The 21,781-nt window shown below is 41.0% G+C and overlaps 1 protein-coding gene across 2 annotated transcripts in view; it reads left to right on the plus strand.

Annotated features, from left to right (window-relative positions):
* Positions 1–20,101, plus strand: part of VSTM2B (V-set and transmembrane domain containing 2B) — a 33,342-nt gene extending 13,241 nt beyond the window's left edge. For both annotated transcript variants that reach the window (XM_039502575.1, XM_039502576.1), the window contains one exon: positions 19,526–20,101. In XM_039502575.1, the coding sequence (XP_039358509.1) occupies positions 19,526–19,614 (89 nt within the window). In that variant the 3' untranslated portion in view covers positions 19,615–20,101. The remainder of the gene's footprint in view (positions 1–19,525) is intronic.
* The last annotated feature ends 1,680 nt before the right edge of the window (positions 20,102–21,781 follow it).

Consider the following 21,781-nt stretch of genomic DNA (forward strand, 5'->3'; position numbering starts at 1 on the left):
GCTTATTTAATAAAGTGTATAGGAGCCATTGCTTGTGTCTACCTGCAGAGAATACATTGTGTTTTATATTCTGTGCTTGTGGCTTGTGAAGATAAAAGTGCTTTTCTTCCACTTGGCTCAAGAGTCACCAAATGACAAAATTTTACTTTGGTCTGTTACAGTTTCCAAAGTTTTGCACAGGTTGGATCAGCCTAGAATTATTCTGATGATAAAATGTGTGTGTGGGAAGGAGATCCATGATATCGCTCAAGGGATTAGTAACATGAAGACTTGGACCTCCAAGTTGCTCTTTCTAATGCATTCCAGATTGATAGTGACTGAACATTATTGCCATTTGATGGCTATTTGGTGGCCTTTGTGAAACAAACTGGTGGTTGCTCTCCAGATTGTAGTGAACTGGTGTCCGCATCCTAAAAATCACAGTTGCACTGATGCCATCTTTGCTGTAGGGAGAGACATTTGGATGGAGCGGTCCCTCCTGCTCAGACCTAAGGCACAGGGGCAAGGTACTTTGGGGGAAGGTGGCATTACCAGTACTAGTGTTTTGCCTGTTTTTGTGGAAAAATAGAAAAGTTTGCACTCTAGGGCCCTTATTTGGACATGTGTTTGCACAAACACTAACATCTCTTAAAATGTATTTAAAGAAACAGTCAGCATCACACTGCAAGGTTTCTAATTAAAATTTTAATGGCTGGTGTTTAGCAGATATTTTCACTGAGGTAATTAGGCTTTTTTCATAAATAATGGCTTCTCTTTCTTTGTCTTGCTCTCAAAAAAGAAGCCTTATTTTGAGTTGACCCACTCATGGCAGTTTCTTGTTTAGCTCTTCACTGAATAGGGCTGACAGTCCAAGTCAAACCTCTACGATCAGAGGTGAATGAGCTCACAAAACACTAAATCCTGTGCTGGCTTACAGAGGCTCAGGAGAGTCAATAGCTGTGGAAATACAGGGTATCTTTGGCACCAGTGGGAAAAGCGTCTGACAACTCACATTGCTGGGCTCTAACTCCCCATGGATGCTGCAGATTTGTCCTAGGGTGTGTGGGAGCTTTCCACAAGGGAAACTAGAAGAGGAAAGTGAGGATGCCTCCCACAAAGAAGGTCTATTCCATATGCAGAAGCACAAATGCTCCGTGTACCACTGGTGTTTGGTGTAGGAGCTGAGCAGCAGTAACTGGAGATCTATTTGCCTGCATTCCTGCCTGAGCTAAAACCAAAGTTAGCGAGAGGGGATGTAAAGTTTTACACTATGCTCGTGCCACCTCATTAGTACACAGCTCTAGGTCTGAAGCTGGTGAGTGATGCAATAGGCAAAGCATCCAGAAAGGGTGTGCATATCTTTTTGTTTGGGAAGCCTTCTCATTGTGTCCATACTATCTTCTGCTCCAAGTACACACTTGCCTTTCTGGCTCTTCAGTCTGTTCAGCTCTCGATGTGCTCTGGGATATCTTGTTAGCATAGTAATAGTCCCAATTTATTGGAAAATGCAGGATCAGGACCCTTAATGGGTAAAACAGCAAGTGAGGACATGGCATAACATGGTAGAAACATCAACAGGCAGTAGAGGAAGTTTACAGACCATCAAGAAAGGTGTGAACTGAATAAAAGGAAACTGCACAGGGAAGGAAGGGAGCAAATCCCACTAAATATGAACTCAATAAGACATCTGTTAAAAGGGGTAATATAGGGTTTGCAAGGCAGTGACCTATTGCCTGAGTGGATCTATGGGCTTTAATGCAACTACTCATCTAAGTAAGGGTTCCCATTACTAGGCCCGTATTAATAACCTGTAAAGCAATAATTAATTATCAGTATGTGCTGCTTAAATAAAATGTTATTGACCTAACATACTGAATGGATTTTGATGGAAAGTAGTCCATTTACCATAAATAATACAGTACCTGTTGTAGAAAATATTTTAAAACAAGAAAAACATGCGTGTTCTCTGTTGGTTCTGTGGGAATATTGTCCTTTATTAAAGGAAATGCAAAGTGTGACAGTTGAATGGCAGAAGTTAATCTTTCCACTGTAGCATTAACTATCTGTCTTGCATATCTATTCCATTTAGCAAAATTACACACATCTTCTTATGTTGTTCTGGGTTTTGTAAAACACATTGATGGCACTATATAAATAATGTATGTCCAGTTATTTGCACTTTAAAAATATGCACACCATTATTACTAGAATGTTTGTAATGCCATAAGCCCAAAAATATTTTGTCATTATAAAAAGACCTAACCCTACTCCTAATATATTATGTGGGGTTTTGCCATTGAATAAAAGCAGAAATGGTCCCAAGCACAGGTATATAGTTACCATCATTTTTTAAGAAGAGCTGCTGTTTGTTTCAATGGGCTGTTCAGTGTAAAAGTTGATGACATGATATGAGCTACTATATGCTGGATAAGTTGGGACGCCGCCTGTTCCCAGTGCAAAACTAGTTTTCCCAATAGTGTCAGTGTAGTGGTACTGTATAGGGCTCCCTGTGTGCTATACTCCAACAGTTGTAATTATAGGGTAAATTGCTGCCCTCAGATGTGCTTGTGGGGCTCTTGTTGACTTCAGGGGGAGTCCCACTCATGCATTCAAGGACAAAAATTTGGTCTTTTTTATCTTCTAATTGATTTTAAAGTGGATTAAATGTGGCTGTTCTAGCCATTTTCTAAAGGATACGTAGTTCCATTTGACAGACCCAGATCTAAATGGGAAATCCATAATGTGGGGCCTGTTTTAAAATGCAGGGGTGCTGGAACAATGTTTAGAATGGGGGTGCTGATGATGGAAACCATGTATTTGGCATTACTACTTCAAGCAAGAGGGGTGCAGCAGCACCCCGACCTTCCCTAGTTCCAGCATCGCTGGCATGTAGTTAAAAATAGCATGTGGTGCAAACTTCTGATCAGCTTTGTAAATATAGAAGAGAACAAATTCAATGTTGTTGTAAAACTGTTGCATAATATGTCAAATATTAGCTGGTCAAATAGAAGATTATCTGTAATATTTAAACTAGTATATAAAACAACAGAGCTGTGATCTAATGAGATTTAGAGAGATTATTGCTTGCCTGCCATAAAGGTGGATTATCTAAAGTATTGAAATCAATGTGGAAATTGTTACTTAGGCTGTAAGTAAGGTAAGCAATACTACTAAGATTATTTTTGATACTAGTCATGTTGTAATACTGGGGGTTATCTGCGTGGGCCCCAAAATGCAAAGAAGACCAAAATTCAGCTCAATTTAAAAAATAAAAGTTAAATTAGAACTGTAAAATAAAATCAGGCTGAGCAAGTATAACAACATACAGAGTATGAATGTTTTCAGAAGTGCATCTGCGTTTGACTTTATTGTACTGAAATAGCATTTAGTGTATCAGGGCCCCCTTATTCTAGGGATTTGCCCAAGCTGTGGCCTAGCTAGACATTGAACCCATGACTCCTGAATTTCAGTTCACTGCCTTAACAAGACAAACCTTACTCTCTGACTAAGTGAGTAATCTACACACATATAATCACATATTTATCTCCCGAAAGACAAGTTGGCTGCATTGTCTGCACAACGGTCTTGTAAAGAATGTCCAAAAGGGGCTGCACGTAAGCTATGTAAAATGTTATGGGATGGGTGAGTCCTTAATTTTGCATGTTTCAGTGTTACTAGGGAGTAATCACCAAAAAATGTGTCCCATAATTTATGGATTGCCCCAAATATGTGCCTATGTAATAGCTTTGGGGCAGATTTTAGACGAACCTGTGATTTGAATGTAGATTACAAATAGGAGCTTCAGAATTCCCTTTTATTTGCTTGATCTCTAGTCACAGAATTCTGAAGCAGAAGCCTTGAAATAAAATAAACAAAGATAAGAACGTGGAACAAGAAGCTATTCTTCATTATGCTTGAAATGCTCGGAAGTACACTGCAAAACTCAAGCCTGAATGCAGAGATGGATTGTTCATCGTAGGGAAGCAAATGAGTGCAAAAAAAAAAGCCTTTTCTGGCCAATGCTAAAGAAATCCCTGTTTGTGCCTCATCTGTTGGAGCATATGTTCTGAGATAATATGGCCAATGAAAGAGCCTAATTCCGTAGTCCTTGTGCATGCACAACTCTCGGTTCCATTGGAGGGAAGTGCATATATGTAGACAGGCCTTGAGCTGGGATGGGCCATGGAGCCACACAGTGTGGATCAGAGAATCCACTGAGATGAGGAAGACGACGTGAGAGGATATTGGGCCGGCTATGGGGACTGGGAAGCAGAAGGCCTGTTGTCAGAGCAGGGAAGCTAGGGTGCTATAAGCACTTAGATTTGTTGTGGAAGCCCTTTGTTCAGATTGCATTTGGGTTCAGTTTGAGACTGGAATTGGGGACAAAAACTACAGTTTGGGTCTGAAGCTCTACTGAATTTAGTCAGACTCAGGCTGGTCTGATGCATGTCAGTCAAAAGAGTTTCCAGTGGAGCTAATTTATCTGTATGCATCAGTTTTTCATACAGTAACTTGGAAAGGCGAAACCTTGTAACTTCTTATATAGCTCAGTTTCCGCACTCTCCCAGCTCTCCAGCGTCTGCACCTGGTGCTTTCAGTGAGACCACACACCACATTCCAAGAGGCTGACTATTGCCATTGCACAATGTAAATGAAATCTTGGTCATATCACCTTTTTCATATACATTAAGTACAATACCAAGACACATTGGGGATAAATGAAATCAGAATAAGCTCCTAAATGTCACTGGGTAATAAAAGTGCAAAAGGAATTTCTCATTAAATACACATCACTCATTTTTTAAAAGCGAGGCATATTAAGGATGCTCTTGGTTTCCAGTAGGGACAAGTGAGGTCAAGTGCTATTTTTGTAATGTGATATTGATTAGTTCATAGACTGGACAAAAGTAAGAACTCTGTTGCAATGTCTTCAGCACAAACGAGTTAGGTCAGGATAATTATTGTGAAAAATCTGATTTATTTGATTAGCTCTCACATGTAATGCAAAAGTATACTAGCCTATGCTAGACTAGAACAAAGAAATCTAGACATGACTGATTTATTTTAAAATATGTGTAAATTGTAATAAAGAAAAAGTATTGGAAAATAATGGAAAGTGGGCTGCAGTTTCTTTTTAAATGTTTGGAGTGCCTTATCGATTGTGGACTACAAGTTGTATACATTTTCAAAGAGCTTTCTTAAATTGTATTTGCATCAACAATACTTGCCCATGTATCCATTTATGAGTGAAAAATGGTCATTTGCGGGTGGAAAACGATGTGCCTAAATGTCTGTCTGTCTGTACCCAAGCATATAAGTTGCATGGTTTCTGTGCATGCAAATAAGTACACTTTGCAAATTTTGAAGGTACGTTTCCAGTGGTGGTTTTGCAAAATCAGTCTCTAATGTGTAGTACTTGTTCACATTCTGGCAAGAGAAGCTGGTAATAGATAGTCGAGGACTCCAGTATATTGATATAGAGTTAATGATGTATTTTTTGAGGGGGGGGGGAATTGTATTGTAATATTTAATATTGTATTCCCCTAATCTTTAAAGTAGTAGTACACTTAAACTACTTTATAACACCAGCACTGGGAGCCAAGAATGTAATAAGCAAACCTAGTTATAAAGAGGATTATTACAGTGGGGTTTGTAGTTGAAAAGCGAAAGTATGACAGCATCTGCTAGAAAATGAGTCTGATAATAGTCCTATAAAGACAGTAGTTTGTCTTTACTTGCCAGAGTCTGACAGGACTGTGTTAGTAATAAGATGGCTTCATTATAGGTTTTAATTTAGCTCTGCTAAAGCAGTGAGTACTGTGACAGGTTCACAATTGCTATTTACTATGTGTTGTTAAAATTAGATAATGGCAAAGCAATTCCATGTGTCAATAATAAAATGGGGGTGTCAGCAAAATAGTATTATTTGTCACAACAGCAGTTAACAACCAAGTATTTTGTATTGCTAGGCTATCATCAGTTGGGAGGCAATTGTGTTAGCAGGAAAGTAGAGCAGTTTGGCAGAACAGCAACTGTGTTCTGTGGAGAAGCTGGTGTGTTTGCAATACAGAGCTTATTGTGACACAGTCGGAGAAAAGAAATTTAGTTATGATGTCAAGTGGTTACAATAACTTGCTGAGGCCTGCTCCTATATTTGCATAGATTAGTGGTACGAAGCAGAGTCTTCTTTTTATGTGCTGATGACAGGTGTTAACCTCAAAACTAATCTAAACAAGATTAACAATTAATTTGATGCTATTTTATGTCTATCATGTTAGTCAATTGTAAAACATACTCTAGCTTAGTTTAACTAAAACACATTTTACTAGCCTTGTAGATATAAAAAATCATTGTGCTTCCAAGTGTTACTAATCTGAATCCTTATTACTTTTTTCCATTTTACATAAAAAGATGGCATTCACTGTTATCCCTCTGTCCACACTTTTTCCCTAGCAAGTGTATTGTTGGCTGTTTCTATAAAGATTATATTTCATAGCTCTCAATAGAAAGTGTTACAGCTACTTTCTTTTAATCCAGAAGAGGATGGTGGCTGTCCTTTTTTTCAGAGTGAGTGCCCTACATAGATTCACCAGTGGAAAGTGTGTGTGCATGTGCACATGTGCACACACAAACTTTTATTAATGTTTGTATATATAGACAGAGAAAGAATGATCTCTTCTTCATAGAGATTGAGGTTTGCAGCTCTTAAAATATTTACTTTTCCCACGTAGACTGAGGCCTGAGATTTCAAGACTGCTCCTGAACCTCACTCTAGTACTTATTCTTTGACCTACGGAAGGGAGAGAGTTATTGTCTGGAAAATTCCAAAGTAAAAGTACATTGATTTCAGTAATTCAGAAAGTTCCAGATTTAAATTTCCAGATGGAGGATAGGTTTATCAATGGCAATTAGCCAGGGTGGGCAGGGACGGTGTCCCTAACCTCTGTTTGCCAGACGCTGGGAATGGGAGACAGGGAATGGATCACTTGATGATTACCTGTTCTGTTCCTTCCCTCTGAGCACCTGGCATTGGCCACTGTCGGAAGACAGGATACTGGGCTAGATGGACCTTTGGTCTGACCCAGTATGGTCGTTCTTATGTTCTAAATGCTAATTAACAATATATAGGGACTTCTCCTGTGAAGTCAAAGCTACTTCACTGACAAGCGTTGGACCCATGAATGGTAAAATTTGTTTGCTACCTTAGGCCCCACTCCTGTGAACACTTAATACAGGGCATAGTGTTTACTGCTAGCTTACTACAGTGAAGATAAATTGCCATCTTTTGCAATTTTATTGTAAGCCTTGCAGTAATGGTGTTTCTCTTGAAGTCCAGCTCCTGGAGTCATCAAAATACATAAATATCCCAGCTTTCACTTTAAAAATAGTTTCTAGCTGTCATGGTTGCAGAGGAAAGTTTGAAAATGTGGCCCAAGTGCGCTCTAAAAACCAGAAGGCAGGTAAAAAACCCCAAATTTACTGTTTATACAAAATCTCGTTTTTAAGTCAATCTCTTAATTTGGGTGCTGGCTCATTATTTTTGGATGTTTGGAGTTGGCGCATGGCAACGTGATTATTCACAGAAGGAAGCACTAAGCCTAATAGTAAAGTGTTTGCAGACTGGGTCCTAATTTATTAACATTTTAACAGCTACTAATGTGGTAATTTATTCTCTTATTATATCTTTTAAAGTTTATTAGTTGAAGATCAATCTTTCACCAATCTCACTAGTCTTTCCTTTTAAAAAGAATAGCCTATTTTATCCCACATTATCAAAGCTCCAGGGAAAAACTTAATGACACTTATTATTGTTATGTTAGCATCCTAGCCATGCTGCTATAGGAAATTCTATAACTGGCGCACATCCACAGCAATATATTCTTATCTGATTTTTGGTGTCTTGGTTCCACATCATGGAGACTTGCTCACGGACGCCAGAGCAGAAATCTATTGTATTAATTTACCATGAAGAAGAACCTGACTGCAGATCCCAGAAGATGAACTATATTAGTTTTTTTAAATTTAGACTGGTATAATAGTATTCTGGCTGTATAAGCTAGAAAGGACAAATTACCATAGTTTATGTGTAGAGAGACATTTCTCTGCTAGGCTTTGTGGATGCAGAGCTCAGACCTGATTCAACGGTTTCCATAATCAAATGCTGGTATTTATGAGAGGCAGAATTAGACTTTCCTTAAGACTGCTCTGTGTAGCAATTCCTATCCTAAGTGGCGCAACTAGCAAGTGGTTGTTTGGGAATAAGAGCACACTGATTCCTTTAAACATGCTCTTCTGATCCTCCTTGAGACTTTTCCTGGGAGCTCGGCTCTACCAAGTTTACTAACACATGATTTGCATATATCCATCCTACCATGGAAGAACAGAGATGCTGTCTCGATTTCCTGTTCTCTTCCTTATGTGCATTCCAGCAAATTTACCAAGCTCATTAGTGTAACTAGCCTCTATTAAATATAACCATTAACAAACAGTAGAAACAATGTGCTACATTGGAACATAGCAGTTGTCCTACTAGATATCCAAAACCAGTTGATCCAGTGGAAACTGTAAAAACCTCCTAAAAGGATGATTGATGGGCCTCTGTACCATATATATGTTTGGAAGGAATTGTCAGTCCTAATGTTTTGGGAATAGCATATTGTATTTGGCCCTAATAAACTTCAGTTGTAATGAGCTCTACTGTAATCAGAGATCCATCCACTTTTGATATTGTGGTGACTTACGGAAGATACATTGTACTTTATTTCTCCATCAGTTCCTTGGTCTGTCCTATGTAGCCCCACAGGCATGCATACAAATTCGCTGCCAGCAAAACATTGTAATGCTTTAGAAAATAAACATTGAAGGAGGAGCCTAACATTGCTTCATGGCACAAGCTCACAGATTTCCCCCATTGCCTCTCTCCTCTCGTCCCTGCATAATCTGTTTATAGACTTCTCATGCATCCATAACAGTAGTATTTAGCTCATAGTGATGCCCCATATTTAAGGCTGCAAGTCTGTCACAGAGATCATGGAGTCCATGATCTTCCCTGATCTCCGTGACTTCTTTAGCGGCTGGTGTTTGGGTGTGTGGGAAGGGGCTTAGGGGATTGGCGGGGGGCGCTTACCTGGAGTTGGGGGTCCCCCTGCAGCTCCTAGGTGGCGGATGGGCTCGGGGGATCTCCGTGCCATGTGCTGCTGGCTCCCGCAGGCCCCACCCCCGCACCTCTCATTGGCTGTGGTTCCCGGCCAATGGGAACTACGGCAGCCAACACTTGTGGCAGGAGCAGCAGAGGAGCCCCTGCCCTGGCCCCTGCCTTCGCCACCTAGGAGCTGCAGGGACTCAGACCTGGGTAGGGAGCCCCGCCAACCCTCCCTCTCCCAGTACCAGTGGGGATCCCAGGCCCCGCGCTGCGGCCCGACCCTCCCCATCCCGCAGCACCCACAGCGCTCTTGAACCCTTTCCCCCCCCGAGCCCCGCCGCCCAATTTTTAGTCATGGTGGATATTTTTAGTAAAAGCCATGGACTGGTTACTGGCCTGAATTTTTGTTTACAGCCCATGACCTGTCCATGACTTTTACTAAAAGTTAGGGTTGTCAAGCGATTTAAAAAAAAATGATCATGATTAATCACACTGTTAATAATAGAATACCATTTATTTAAATATTTTTGGGTATTTTCTACATTTTCAAATATATTGATTTCAGTTACAACACAGAATACAAAGTGTACAGTCTCACTTTATTTTTTATTGCAAATATTTGAACTGGAAAAAAACAAAAGAAACAGTATTTTAAAATACGCCTAATACAAGTACTGCAGTGCAATCTCTTTATCATGAAAGTTGAACTTACAAATGTAGAACTATGTACAAAGAAAACCTACATTCAAAAATAAAATGATGTAAAACTTTACAGCCTACAAGTCAATCAGTCCTACTTCTTGTTCAGCCAATTGCTCAGACAAACAAGTTTGTTTACATTTGCAGAAGATAATGCTGCCTGTTTCTTGTTTACAATGTCACCTGAAAGTGAGAACAGGCGTTGGCATGGCACTCTTGTAGCTAGTGTTGCAAGATATTTACATGCCAGATGTACTAAAAATTTATATGTTCCTTCATGCTTCAACCACCATTACAGGGGACATGCGTCCATGCTGATGACGGGTTCTGCTTGATAACCATCCAAAGCAGTATAGACCGATGCATGTTCATTTTCATCATCATGAGTCAGATGCCACCAGCAGAGGTTGATTTTCTTTTTTGATGGTTTGGGTTCTGTAGTTTCCGCATCAGAGTGTTGCTCTTTTAAGACTTCTGAAAGCATGCTCCACACCTCATCCCTCTCAGATTTTTGGAAGGCACTTCAGATTCTTAAACCTTGGGTCGAGTGCTGAAATTTCACATTGGTATCTTCTTTTCATTTTGTCAAATTTTCAGTGAAAGTGTTCTTAAAATGATCTTAAAAAGTCATCTGAGACTGCCATATATTTCATGTTATAGCAGAATGTTGGTAGAACTGAGCAGGAGACATACAATTCTCCCACAAGGAGTTCAGTCACAAATTTAATTAATGCATTTTTGTTTTTTTAACAAGCATCATCAGCATGGAAGCATGTTCTCTGGAACGATGGCCGAAGCATGTGAGGCATATGAATCTTTAGTGCATCTAGCACATCAGTATCTTGGGATGCCAGCTACAACAGTGCCATGCGAATGGCTCTTCTCACTTTCAGGTGACAGTGTAATTAAGAAGTAGGCAGCATTATCTCCTATAAATGTAAACAAACTTATTTCTCTTAGCGATGGGATGAACAAGAAGTAGGACAGAAGTAGGAAAGTAAAGTTAAGTGTAAAGTTTTACATTGTTTTGTTTTTGAGTGCAGTTATGTAACAAAAAACCCTACATTTGTAAGTTGCACTTTCATGATAAAGAGATTGTACTATAGTACTCATATGAGGTGAATTGAAAAATGCTATTTCTTTTGTATATCATTTTCACAGTGCAAATATTTGTAATAAAAAATAATATAAAGTGAGCACTGTACACTTTGTATTCTGTGTTGTAATTGAAATATATTTGAAAATGTAGAAAAGCATCCAAAATATTTAATAAATTTCAGTGGGTATTCTATTTTTTAACCGTGTGATTAATCGTGATTAATTTTTTTAGTTAATCGCTTGAGATAACTACAATTAATCGACAGCCTTATTAAAAATAGCTTTGATTAAAATGTAGCCTTATCCTTTTTTCATATAAAAGCAGAGCATCCACTAAGACACCAACATCTTCCACCTGCTGAAGGAGCAAACAAAATAAAAAGGCAACTGTTTCACAGATCTAATTTTTTTCACAAAAATATGATTTTTCACCAGTGTTAAGCGTATACCTTGTGCAGTCCTATACATAATCTCTGCAAAACCCTCTGTATCCTCTCTAATCAACCTCACCCCCCATGTTTTTCCCGACCCAGCACCATAGTACTGTGATGGGTGAACCTCAAAATGCTTTTTCAGATAAATGCTGAGTTGTCCAGATGCTATTTCAAACCTTATCTGAACTGTCAGAATCTTTGAGTCTGTGCAGTTGGGCTGGAAATATCACTAGAATAATTTTTCTTAGGCTATTTTTGTCCTTTTTGTATTTTTCTACTATAACTTAGAGGGAGGGCTAGCTCAGTGGTTTGAGCATTGGCCTGCTAAACCCAGGGGTGTGAATTCAGTTCTTGAGGGAGCCACTTAGGGATCTGGGGCAAAATCAGTATTTGGTCCTGCTAGTGAAGGCAGGGGGCTGGACTCGATGACCTTTCAAGGTCCCTTCCAGTTCTAGGATAGAAGATATCGCCATTAATTTAATTTAACTAAAGGATGGACATGATTAATAAGTACAATAAGGCTATGCTGAGATGCAAATAGCTTTGGAGTAAGTTGAGGCGTGGAACTGGGTGTGATTGAAGAGATTTGACATGATGATGCAAGATCTACCAGATCTGTTGGCAAATAAAATGAGCTTCCATTTCTTTGAGGAGTTTGAGGTGTAGGCAGACGGGAGGGACATAAGTGACTGAGGTTCAAACTTCCCCACTAATGTGTCTCAATCATGGCCTGAAGTGGCTGCTTCTGGGGTGAAAGAATAATTCAGTCTCTGGCCTCTTCAAAACTGCATGCTGTTTTCATGTACTGTGTGCAGGGTAATAACCTGAGAGGACTCCATGCTTGTAAAATTAGAAAGAACTTTTTACAGAGATGCTGCAACTGCAGCTAGCGTTCAAAATGTGCACCTAGACTAACATCCTGGTGCCTCCTGCAATCTGTGCTCCTCCCTGCAAATCCCATGCAGTTTGCTGCATCTTTCCTTTCAGTAATGTTTGTTGCATCTTCTGTGCAAGCATTTGCTGACTTGCGGGGGCCAGAGGTTTCCAGTATGTAGCCCACCCATGGGAAATAGCCTTTACTGGCAGCCCATTGGGCCTGTTAGGCCTCATAGTTCTTCCAGTATAGTGGTCTTTGAACCAGTCGTCTTGTTTTTGTTATCGCTGTTGGTGGGGGACTCGTTTCTACCCCATTGCTGCTTTCATTCTGTTGCTCCTCTGTATTTCTGTCATGCCAGCTCATGGCTGAGGCTCGTTATAAATCCTCCTGGTCTTGGCCCTGGCCCTGTCTGGGCATGCCAGCTGTCTGCTGCTACTGTGCAGTTGTCTTGGGTTTCATCTCCACGGCTGTACTGAGTCTGTAGCTACCTCATATAATGCATATCCCACTGTTATCTTTTGCTGTTGCCTTGTGTGGCTCTTTGATGGTTGGACCCAGCCCTGCTCATCTGTGTGTAATGGCCTCAGATCCTTGGCTCTTTTGTTGTAGCAGGCTGCTGGTTAGCTTGGCATTCTCTTAACAGCTTCTTGTCCTGGCAGTTGTTCCTCTGCTGGGCTGCCCCTCACAGGAAGCCCAGTTTTGCTCTTCTGATCCCCCAGTCCCTGTGCTAGGCAACTATCTAGTCCCTGGGACAATGCATTGTGATGGTCCAATATTGCCAGGTAACGACCCTTTCTGATCTGTTTTGCTTTTACTATTGGTCTCTTTGCTGCCTTTATTGCCCACTCTGCCTTCCCACTGCTTTGTGGGTACCCAGGGGAAGACATCTTGTGCTGAATCATTTGAATCCTGCTGCAGTGTACTGTGGCCTATTTGTCTGAGCATAGCATGGCAGGAATGCCAGATGTTGCAAAATGCATTTTCAGTTGTCTGATCACAGTTCTCCAGATAGTCCAACACACAAAAATTGGAGTGACCTACTGTGACCTTGTTCCTTCCATTAAAAGTGGACAGGTATATTCTGACCTTTTCCCAGCCTCGGGCTGAGATTTCATTTAATTGTAGAGCCCCCTGCAGTTGTTGATCGCTACGCTTTTTTTGCACACCTTGCTCTGCTTCCATGTGCTTTCTCAAATGGGCATTCATGTCTGGCCAGTAGAAACTCTGCTTGGCTCATCTCAGGTATACCTCCGTACCCAAGTGCGAAGTGTGTCTTCGTCTCACAACGTCAACTCTTAATTTTGCTGGGATTATTACTTAGTACTGCTCTGAAATTTCACATTTCTGTTTTGCAGGAAATTTTGACATTTTGAAATTTTTCATTCCAAATTGGAGTATTTTCAAAATTTCCAGCAAAATAGAAATTATGAAGAAGAAAAAATGTTTTGAAAACTTGTTTTAAAATGAAATTTAATTTTTTTAAACTATTTCACTTAAATAAAATGTTTGATTTTTTTATTTTTACATTATTTCATGACACTTCAGTAGTTGTAGTACATATGTCATGTTTTTACATGTACATTTTCTATATTATGCCTTCTCTTTAAACCACAAGTAATTAAATAGATTTTTTTTAAATCAAACTTTTAAATATTTAGTTACATATGTTTGTCTGATAGCAATAAAAACATAAAAATAGCAAATATATATCTAAAAATAAAATGAAATTTCACCTTCCAAGTGTCTGCACTACAGAAGTAACTGCATAGAGACAGATACCCCTGGTCGGGATCTTTGGTGCAGTAGTTTGCTACTTTCAAATCTGGATCCAATCCCACAGTTCTTTCTCATGACAAAATCCTGAAAATCTGGGTCCAGGTACTGCTCAATTACACCTGGGCTTCTCAAGTAACTTGCTGAAGTAAATTAAGGGTCATCCCACTGACTTCAAGGGAAATACTTAGACTTACACTGATGCAACTGAAAGCAGAGTATGGCTCACTGAATTCAAATAACCTGTAATAATTGCTAAAAGCAGTAAGGAGTATTGGCCAAGCTGAACAAGAGGCAAGCTAATGAGAGTTGTGCATTTGACCCAGTCTTGCTTCTTCCAAAGTTAATGCCACCTGAATCTCCTTTCAGAACAGTTTTACATATATAACTTCATTGATTGCCCCAGGCTTCCCTAAACAGAATATTTGTGAGTTATATAAGCATAGACACAAATCTGGAAAACATATTGACATGAAAACTTCCTTACATTTGCCCCTCTTTTGAATGACTTCTCCACCTCGCCCCCCCAAATTTTTTTCTTTGGGCAAAGAACAAGCATGAGAAAGGTCACTCCAAAGGCGGGAGGGAAGAAGAGAGGCTCTTACACCAGTAACCCCTGTCCCAACTGACAGAGCATCCTTTGGAGTCTGTCATGGGGACATGTCTGGTGTCCAAAGCCATTCCTGTATACAGGTTCCAGTCATCCCAGGTACTGTTACTCTGGCTGGCTTGTCGCAGGCCTTCATCGACCAGACACTCAGGGCAGGATTCCGACTGGGGGATGAGGAGGCCCACTGCCTCAACAGGAGCTCCTTGGGGCAGTACAAAGGGAGTATGTCTGCTGAGACATCCTTCAAAGTGTTAACTATGTACTCTCCCCTGCATGGAGGTAGCTCTGCTGGCTCATGCAAGGATTTGGGGGTGGGTATCATCCCACCTCCTCCTTGCCCATTTTAGGGGAGTCTTACAGTGTTGTCAATGCAAATCTTGCCAGAGTCCTTGTGCTTTCTGCGTGCAAGGACTGGGGATGTACCCAGCCCCTCCAAAGGGACAGAAAGACACAGGCTCCTTGCACCTGACCATTACCTAGCCCTTTGTGCTTCCACAGGACTGTCACATGCTGACCCTTGAAGAACTGAGTTATGCGTTTCCTATATTAGGCTCATTCGCTGCTTCATGAAGTTTGGTTGGTTTAGATGCACAAAGTGTGACCCTTTCTCTTTGGGAGCTTGTACCTTCCGCCTCCCTCGCAGCAACACACAATTATAGGACAGAAGATGACCAGGAAGTACCTTTTAACTCCTGAGTTTATACAGCTATGTCGTGCTTGCTGTCTTCCCTCCTTTCTCACACAGCTCTAATGCCCTTGAAAAACAACTTTATGAATTGCTTCTTTTGCTGCCTTAGTTAATTGCATTTGTTAATGATTTTCTGTAAAAATTTCTTTTCATGCTCAGCTATTACTTGATAGTCCCATGTACAAATGTACATGGAAAGACTTAAATTAAAATGCCAGTAACTGAAGGCAAGCAGCATTCATGCAAGGTGGCTTCTCATAAACTCATTGGAGTCTGGAAACTAGATGGTGTGAAAATTAGTTCTTAATAGCATCCTGGCAGATCTGTGATTTGAATATTTTGCTATTGAATAGTAATGTATCTGTGCTGGTGAGGCAAATGTAGGCCAGGAGTTAATTTGAGCGGTGGTGCCATGTTTACAGAAGAGCATTTCCAAGTATTCCCTTTGACTGAACCACAGAACGCACCTGGAGAGACTCACAATGCATGCAAACCTGTGTAATAACCCCAGACTAACATTTTCATAATAGGTTATATAAAGCTTGGCTCCCAAATTAAAAGTGGACTGATTTTTTTCAGAGATACTGAGTGCCTACAGGTCCCACTTGAAGGCTTCCTCTCTGAAAAGTGACTGTAAATACAGCACTGGGTGGTTCCCTGTTTGTCTCTCAGTGACTCCATAACTAATGCGCTTGGTGGTTTACAAGGGTAAAGCTGTTTCTTCTGCCAACCCTGCAAACTCAACCTGGGATCTGAGGGTCAAGCTGGGCTCTTTCTGTCTTTTGCATTATCTCCAGTAATTAAGGTTCCACAGAGCAAACTAGGTCTTCAGCTACACTTAGGCAACCCCCATTGCCTTCCAGTTATGGCCTCCAAGTCCATTGCCTTCAGTAGGCTTGCATAGCTGTAACTGATTGTGTACTAGCTGCCAATCAATTGATGATGCAGACAAATCCAGCTCATATAATCTCAGTTGTGTTGACTCTGAAGCAGTAATAACTCACCCTGCAGATAGGATTGTGAATTAACAAAAGAAGCAGATCTGCTGAGTAAGAAGGGGCCATTTTTCACATTCACTTCTCTGAGAAGAACTGAGCTGTAAAGGGTGTAGAAACAACCATGATCCCCACACAGCTCTAGTAGGTATTGGTCCCTAGTCACAGTGTGTCCAGGAGCTTCTTCTAGAGCAGGGCACCTCTACACGAGCCCTTAATAGGGGATTGGGTCTTGTGGCACAGTGTAAATTTCTTTCTTTGTAATGCAGGTAGCTAATGAATAGAAAATAAACAAGTATTTTATCACATTTTTTGAAATATTTCTGTGCAAACTCTTTGCCTGTTATGATTCATGGAAAGGGGTTGGCTATGGGAAGAATCGTTTGCAACCTTTCTGCATTGTTATAAACAGGGGCGGCTCCAGGCACCAGCACGCCAAGCGCGTGCCTGGGGCAGCAAGCCACGGGGGGCGCTTTGCCGGTCGCTGCGAGGGCGGCAGGCAGGTTGCCTTCGGCGGCATGCCTGCGGAGGGTCTGCTGATCCCGTGGCTTCGGCGGACCTCTCGCAGGCTGCCACCGAATTCGCGGGACCGGGGACCTCCCGCAGGCAAGCGGCCGAAGGCAGCCTGCCTGCTGTGCTTGGGGCGGCAAAATACCTAGAGACACCCCTAGTTATAAAGTTAAACATTTAACTTGTAGACTCCCTATATTAAAAGCTCCAGCACTTACTAGTGCATCCAGCAGCTATTAAGGCAGAGGGACACACTTAAGAAGCAGTAATGCCTAAAGGTGATAGTGGACAGCAAACTAGATATGAGTTGGGAATATAATAAAATAGCAGGGAGGACCCAGTTTTGATCTACAACATAACAACCTGTAGCAGGGTGCCTCTGCTGACAATAGGGTTGCCAGGTGTCAGGTTTTCGACCAGAATGCCTGGTCGAAAAGGGACCCTGGTGGCTCCAGTAAGCACAGCTGACTGGGCCACTAAAAGTCTGGTTGGCCGCAGTGGCCGGCTCCACACAGCTCCAAGAAGCAGCCAGCATGTCCCTCCACCTCCCAGGCACAGAGGTGGCCAGGGGGGCTCCATGCACTGCCCTGTCCGCGTCACAGGTGCCACCCTGAGTGCCAGCTCTGCAGCTACCATTGGCTGGGAACCACAGCCAATGGGAGCTGCAGGGGCAGCGCCTGCAGATGGGGGCAGCATGCAGAACCCCCTGGCCACCCCTCTGCCTAGGAGCTAGAGGGACATGCCAGCTGCTTCCTGGAGCCGCCTGAGGTAAGTGCCGTCCGAAGCCCACACCCTGAACCCCTTCTCACATGCCAACCCCCTGCCCCAGCCCTGAGCCCTCTCCCTCACCCAAACTCCCTCCCAGAGCCTGCACCCCCTCATGCACCCCAACCCCCTGCCCCATCCCTGAGCTCCCTCCTGCATGTCAAACCCCTTGGCCCTAGCCCGGAGCCCCCTCCCGCACCCTGAACCCCTCATTTCTGGCCCTAGCCCGGAGCCCACACACCCCAGGCCAGAGCCCGTACCCCTTCCCGTACTTCTGCCCCAGCCCGGAGCCCCCATGCCACACTCTGAGCCCTTCAGCCCCACCCTCTCAGCCCAGAGTCACCTCCTGCACCACAAACCCCTCATCCCTGACCCCACCCCAGAGCCCATACCCTCAGCCAGAGCCTTCACCGCCTCCTGCACCCCAACCCCCAGTCCCAGCCCAGGGAGAATGAGTGAGTGAGCGACGGAGGGAGGGGGGATGGAGTGAGCGGGGGCAGGGGGTTTGGTTTTCTGCAGTCAGAAAGTTGGCAACCTCAGCTGACAATACTTTGAATTCAGTGCTCCAGTGCTCTCTTTGTGACTCTGGTGAGAAAACCCCTTGCGTACTCATTCCAGGGTTTTATCCTCTCTGTGGACCAGATTCCTACACTCTTACAGTGATAGCCCCTGGTTCAGTCTTGCTCACATCAGTGAGAACACTGGTGGAAAGAGGCACTGCTTCACATAGGGGCAGCAGAATCTGCCTCAGTATGGGTTCTCTCTAGTGCAAGAGCCTTGGTGCTAATTGCAGGAACACCTCCCCTCCCATTCACTGTCAACAGATCACTTGCCGTCTGTCTAACATCCTTGTGGCATCTAAAGCAATGTCTTACATGGAAAAGTAAATATAGGAAAATATTTAATGCATTTTTATCTCTATCTTAATGTGACTGAGCAAATGGAAACCAGGAGGGAAGCCAGCACCATGCAACCAGCCAGCTTTCCACAGGCCACCAGCAAGTGGTTCACAGGCTCCAGTTTGAGAATCCCTGCCATTTTGAGCTCTGGACACTGGTTACTGGAATGATTAAGACAAATTGGGCAGGGAATTTAGAGAAGAGCAATAAAAAAGAGTCAGAGATTAGAAACTGACTTGCAAGGAATGATTTAAAAGAATTAAATATACTTGGCTAAGGGACAGTTTCCTTGGAACATAACTGATTACACCCTTTCAGTACTTGTAAACATCGCAGAGAGAAGAATTATTTAAGGTAGCACAAGGTAATAGATATAAGAAATTTGTGAGAAAATTCTTCTAAACTATGAGATCTACTAGACTGTGGAGAAGTCCCAAGAGTCAGGATGAAAATCCTATCACTTGTGGCATTTAAAACTAATCGGGATAAAGCCTTTGAGACAATACTGAATAAAACAATCTTGCCCTCCCCAGGGTTTGGACTAGATGACTTTAATAGATCTCTGCCCCAGCTGACTTTCTAGATATTGCTCTTTATGTGTAGAAGGTAAACAAAATGCAAGGTCTTGCTGTCTCAATTCCAAACAAAACTGGTACATGCCTTGTTGATCAAGGAATGTTGCAGAGTACAGCCACAGCATTTGTCATTTTCTTTTAAAGTGATGGGTGGTTGATACCTGTCATCTGTCAGGAAATGGTATAATGGATTAAGGTATATTTATAGCAGTCTCAATTGCTGCTATACCAGATGCCAAGTTTAGGCCATACCATTAGTGATGCATAATGAAATGACCTAAGTGAGAGGCAGGCTTTGGGGAATAAAGGCATTTTAGCTAGATAGTTCTAGTATGTGATCTTACTATTAAAATTAAGCTTCTGGCCTCTGACTGAAATGATGAAAATAAATCCTCTATATTCTTCTATATTAAGAAGCTATGTATGTTTTTAAAGACAGAATATTAATCTCTCCCTCTCCTCTTGTCTTTTTCTTTTCTAGGTACAGGACCTATTTATGCTACAGACCCACTCCTATATATGTTCCTGTTAATATTGCATAAGCTTGTACACTTACTAGTAAACCACTGATGGACTATTTTATCCAATATTCCTAAGCCAAACAAAAAGGAACCTATTTAAAAACAAAACAAACCCTTGATAAGAACTGTAGTTTTAAAGATGGACAGAGAGAGACTGAAAGAAGCATGACAAATTGTACATGGGGAGGGGGAAACATATTTTTGGGGACGTTACACAAAATAAACCACCTAAAATAATGCATCTAGTTTCCAGATTATATGGTGTAAAGCCATGCTCTGTGCATGGCACCTATGATTCCTCTATTTTAATGTAATATTTTTTCTTTTCTAAACCTTCCTTCTGACTATTCATTTTGCACGAACTGTTGAGCAGTTATCTTTATGATAAAATGTAAAGATGTTGAGTCAAAGCCCTTCTAAAGAAGGGCAATATTTTTAGTAGATTATTGTGTTTAGGTTTTTTGGATTTCCTTTTTCTGTTTTTTAATTAAAGTAAATTATTTCTTTTTGAGACATTTTGATTAAAAAAGGCACATCTTACCATAATTAATATTCACTGTCAATAATATTTATTTTTAAATAAAGATTGGAAGCAAGGTAAGACATTTGTTTATAAACTGTATTGTATATTGCTGAATAACAGTTGAATAAAAAGATTTTGAAATAATGTTTCTACAGCTGTGCATGAGTTTTAATGCCTTTATACATAGACAGCAATGAATTGCTACATGGATTGTGTGTTCCTCCTTCAGTCACAATTCATGGCTGTTTGCCTATTTTATGAAGCACTCAGAACATCCAAGAATCTTGCTATCTCCTGCCTGTTCACAACAAGCAGGGCAAAGGAATGATGGTGCAACATATAACTGTATATTAAATCTATATAAAAAAGGAATCTCGTGCCAAGTTTGTTTCACTTTGCTGATAACCTCAGTTTGGGGAAGTTGCTACATTGTGCAAAGTCAGAAGGACCATTAAACAATTTGGAATGTTGAAGATAGGTTAAATTTTGGGTGTATCCGTTTCTACAATAGCCTTGCAAAAACAGTGGAATGGAAAAAAAATACATTCTCAAATGTGCAATATTAGTAAAATAAAAACTAATAATGTATTGTGTGGCATAGATAATGCTTAGTCCTGCCAGGAGTGCAGAAGACTGGACTAGATGACCTCTGAAGGTCCCTTCCAGTCCTATCATTCTGTGATATAAGTAGGGCCTGAACCAACATGCATTGATTGCAGTGGGTTCTGGATCAGGCTCTTAGATTTCTGTTGACAAATACCAAATAGAGCTGGTTGACTTTTTTTGAATGAAAAGGTGTGTTTCCCCCCCTCTCCCCCGCGCGCAAAAAAAAGGACTCTTTGAAACAAACAATTTTTTTACTAAACAATGGTTTGAAAAAAAATTCATTAACAAAAGCGTCATCTCTTTAAAAAAAAAAGAGAGAGAGAGAGAGAATGGTTATTGAAACTTCATCTTTGCTGAAAAATGGTTATGTGGGGGAGAGGTCAACTTCAAACACTGAGATTGGTTTGAAACTGGGATAAGGTTTGCCTGTGCAAGCCTTGCTTTACATCGGAGCAGTGCAGCTATACTGGGGGTTTAGACAACACCCCAAAATATGTATTGTAATTCCTCCATTTTAAAAAACTGTTACTGCTTAATTCTCTGGTGTTTGTAACCGGTATAATTTATGTTTACATCATTATGCAATACTTCCACTTCATCATTATGCTAATATATTTGAATTTCTGTCAAAGAGTAGGGAATTTATATTTAATATGCTTACAGTTATGGAATTTTTGGGGCAAATATTTAGAAACAAAATAGTAGGTTAATCTTTTTACATTTGAATAATGTATTCATTTATCTCAAAGCCCTAGTGTGATGAATTTCAATAGGCTTCACTAATGGTCAAATGGAGTTTGATTTTTAAAAAGAGGAAAATAATCTTACCAATATAAAGAAAACCAGCCCATAGCATAAATAAGGAGTTGCCTGCTAAATGCCAGTACACATGGCTCATATTTTGTCCATACATTAATCTGTTTCAGATTTCATTCATATCAATCAATAATAAATAGTTGTAAATGTAATCTTGTTTTTTGGCGATAAAGTGAACCTGACCTGAAGGATATATGATTTTTTAAATAGTTCATTCAATACTGCACTGTGCTAATGTCAGATTAAAGAGTTAGCTATTATTGTTATCTAG

This window comes from Mauremys reevesii, linkage group 16, assembly GCF_016161935.1.
Source record: "Mauremys reevesii isolate NIE-2019 linkage group 16, ASM1616193v1, whole genome shotgun sequence".
Classification (NCBI taxonomy): Eukaryota; Metazoa; Chordata; order Testudines; family Geoemydidae; genus Mauremys; species Mauremys reevesii.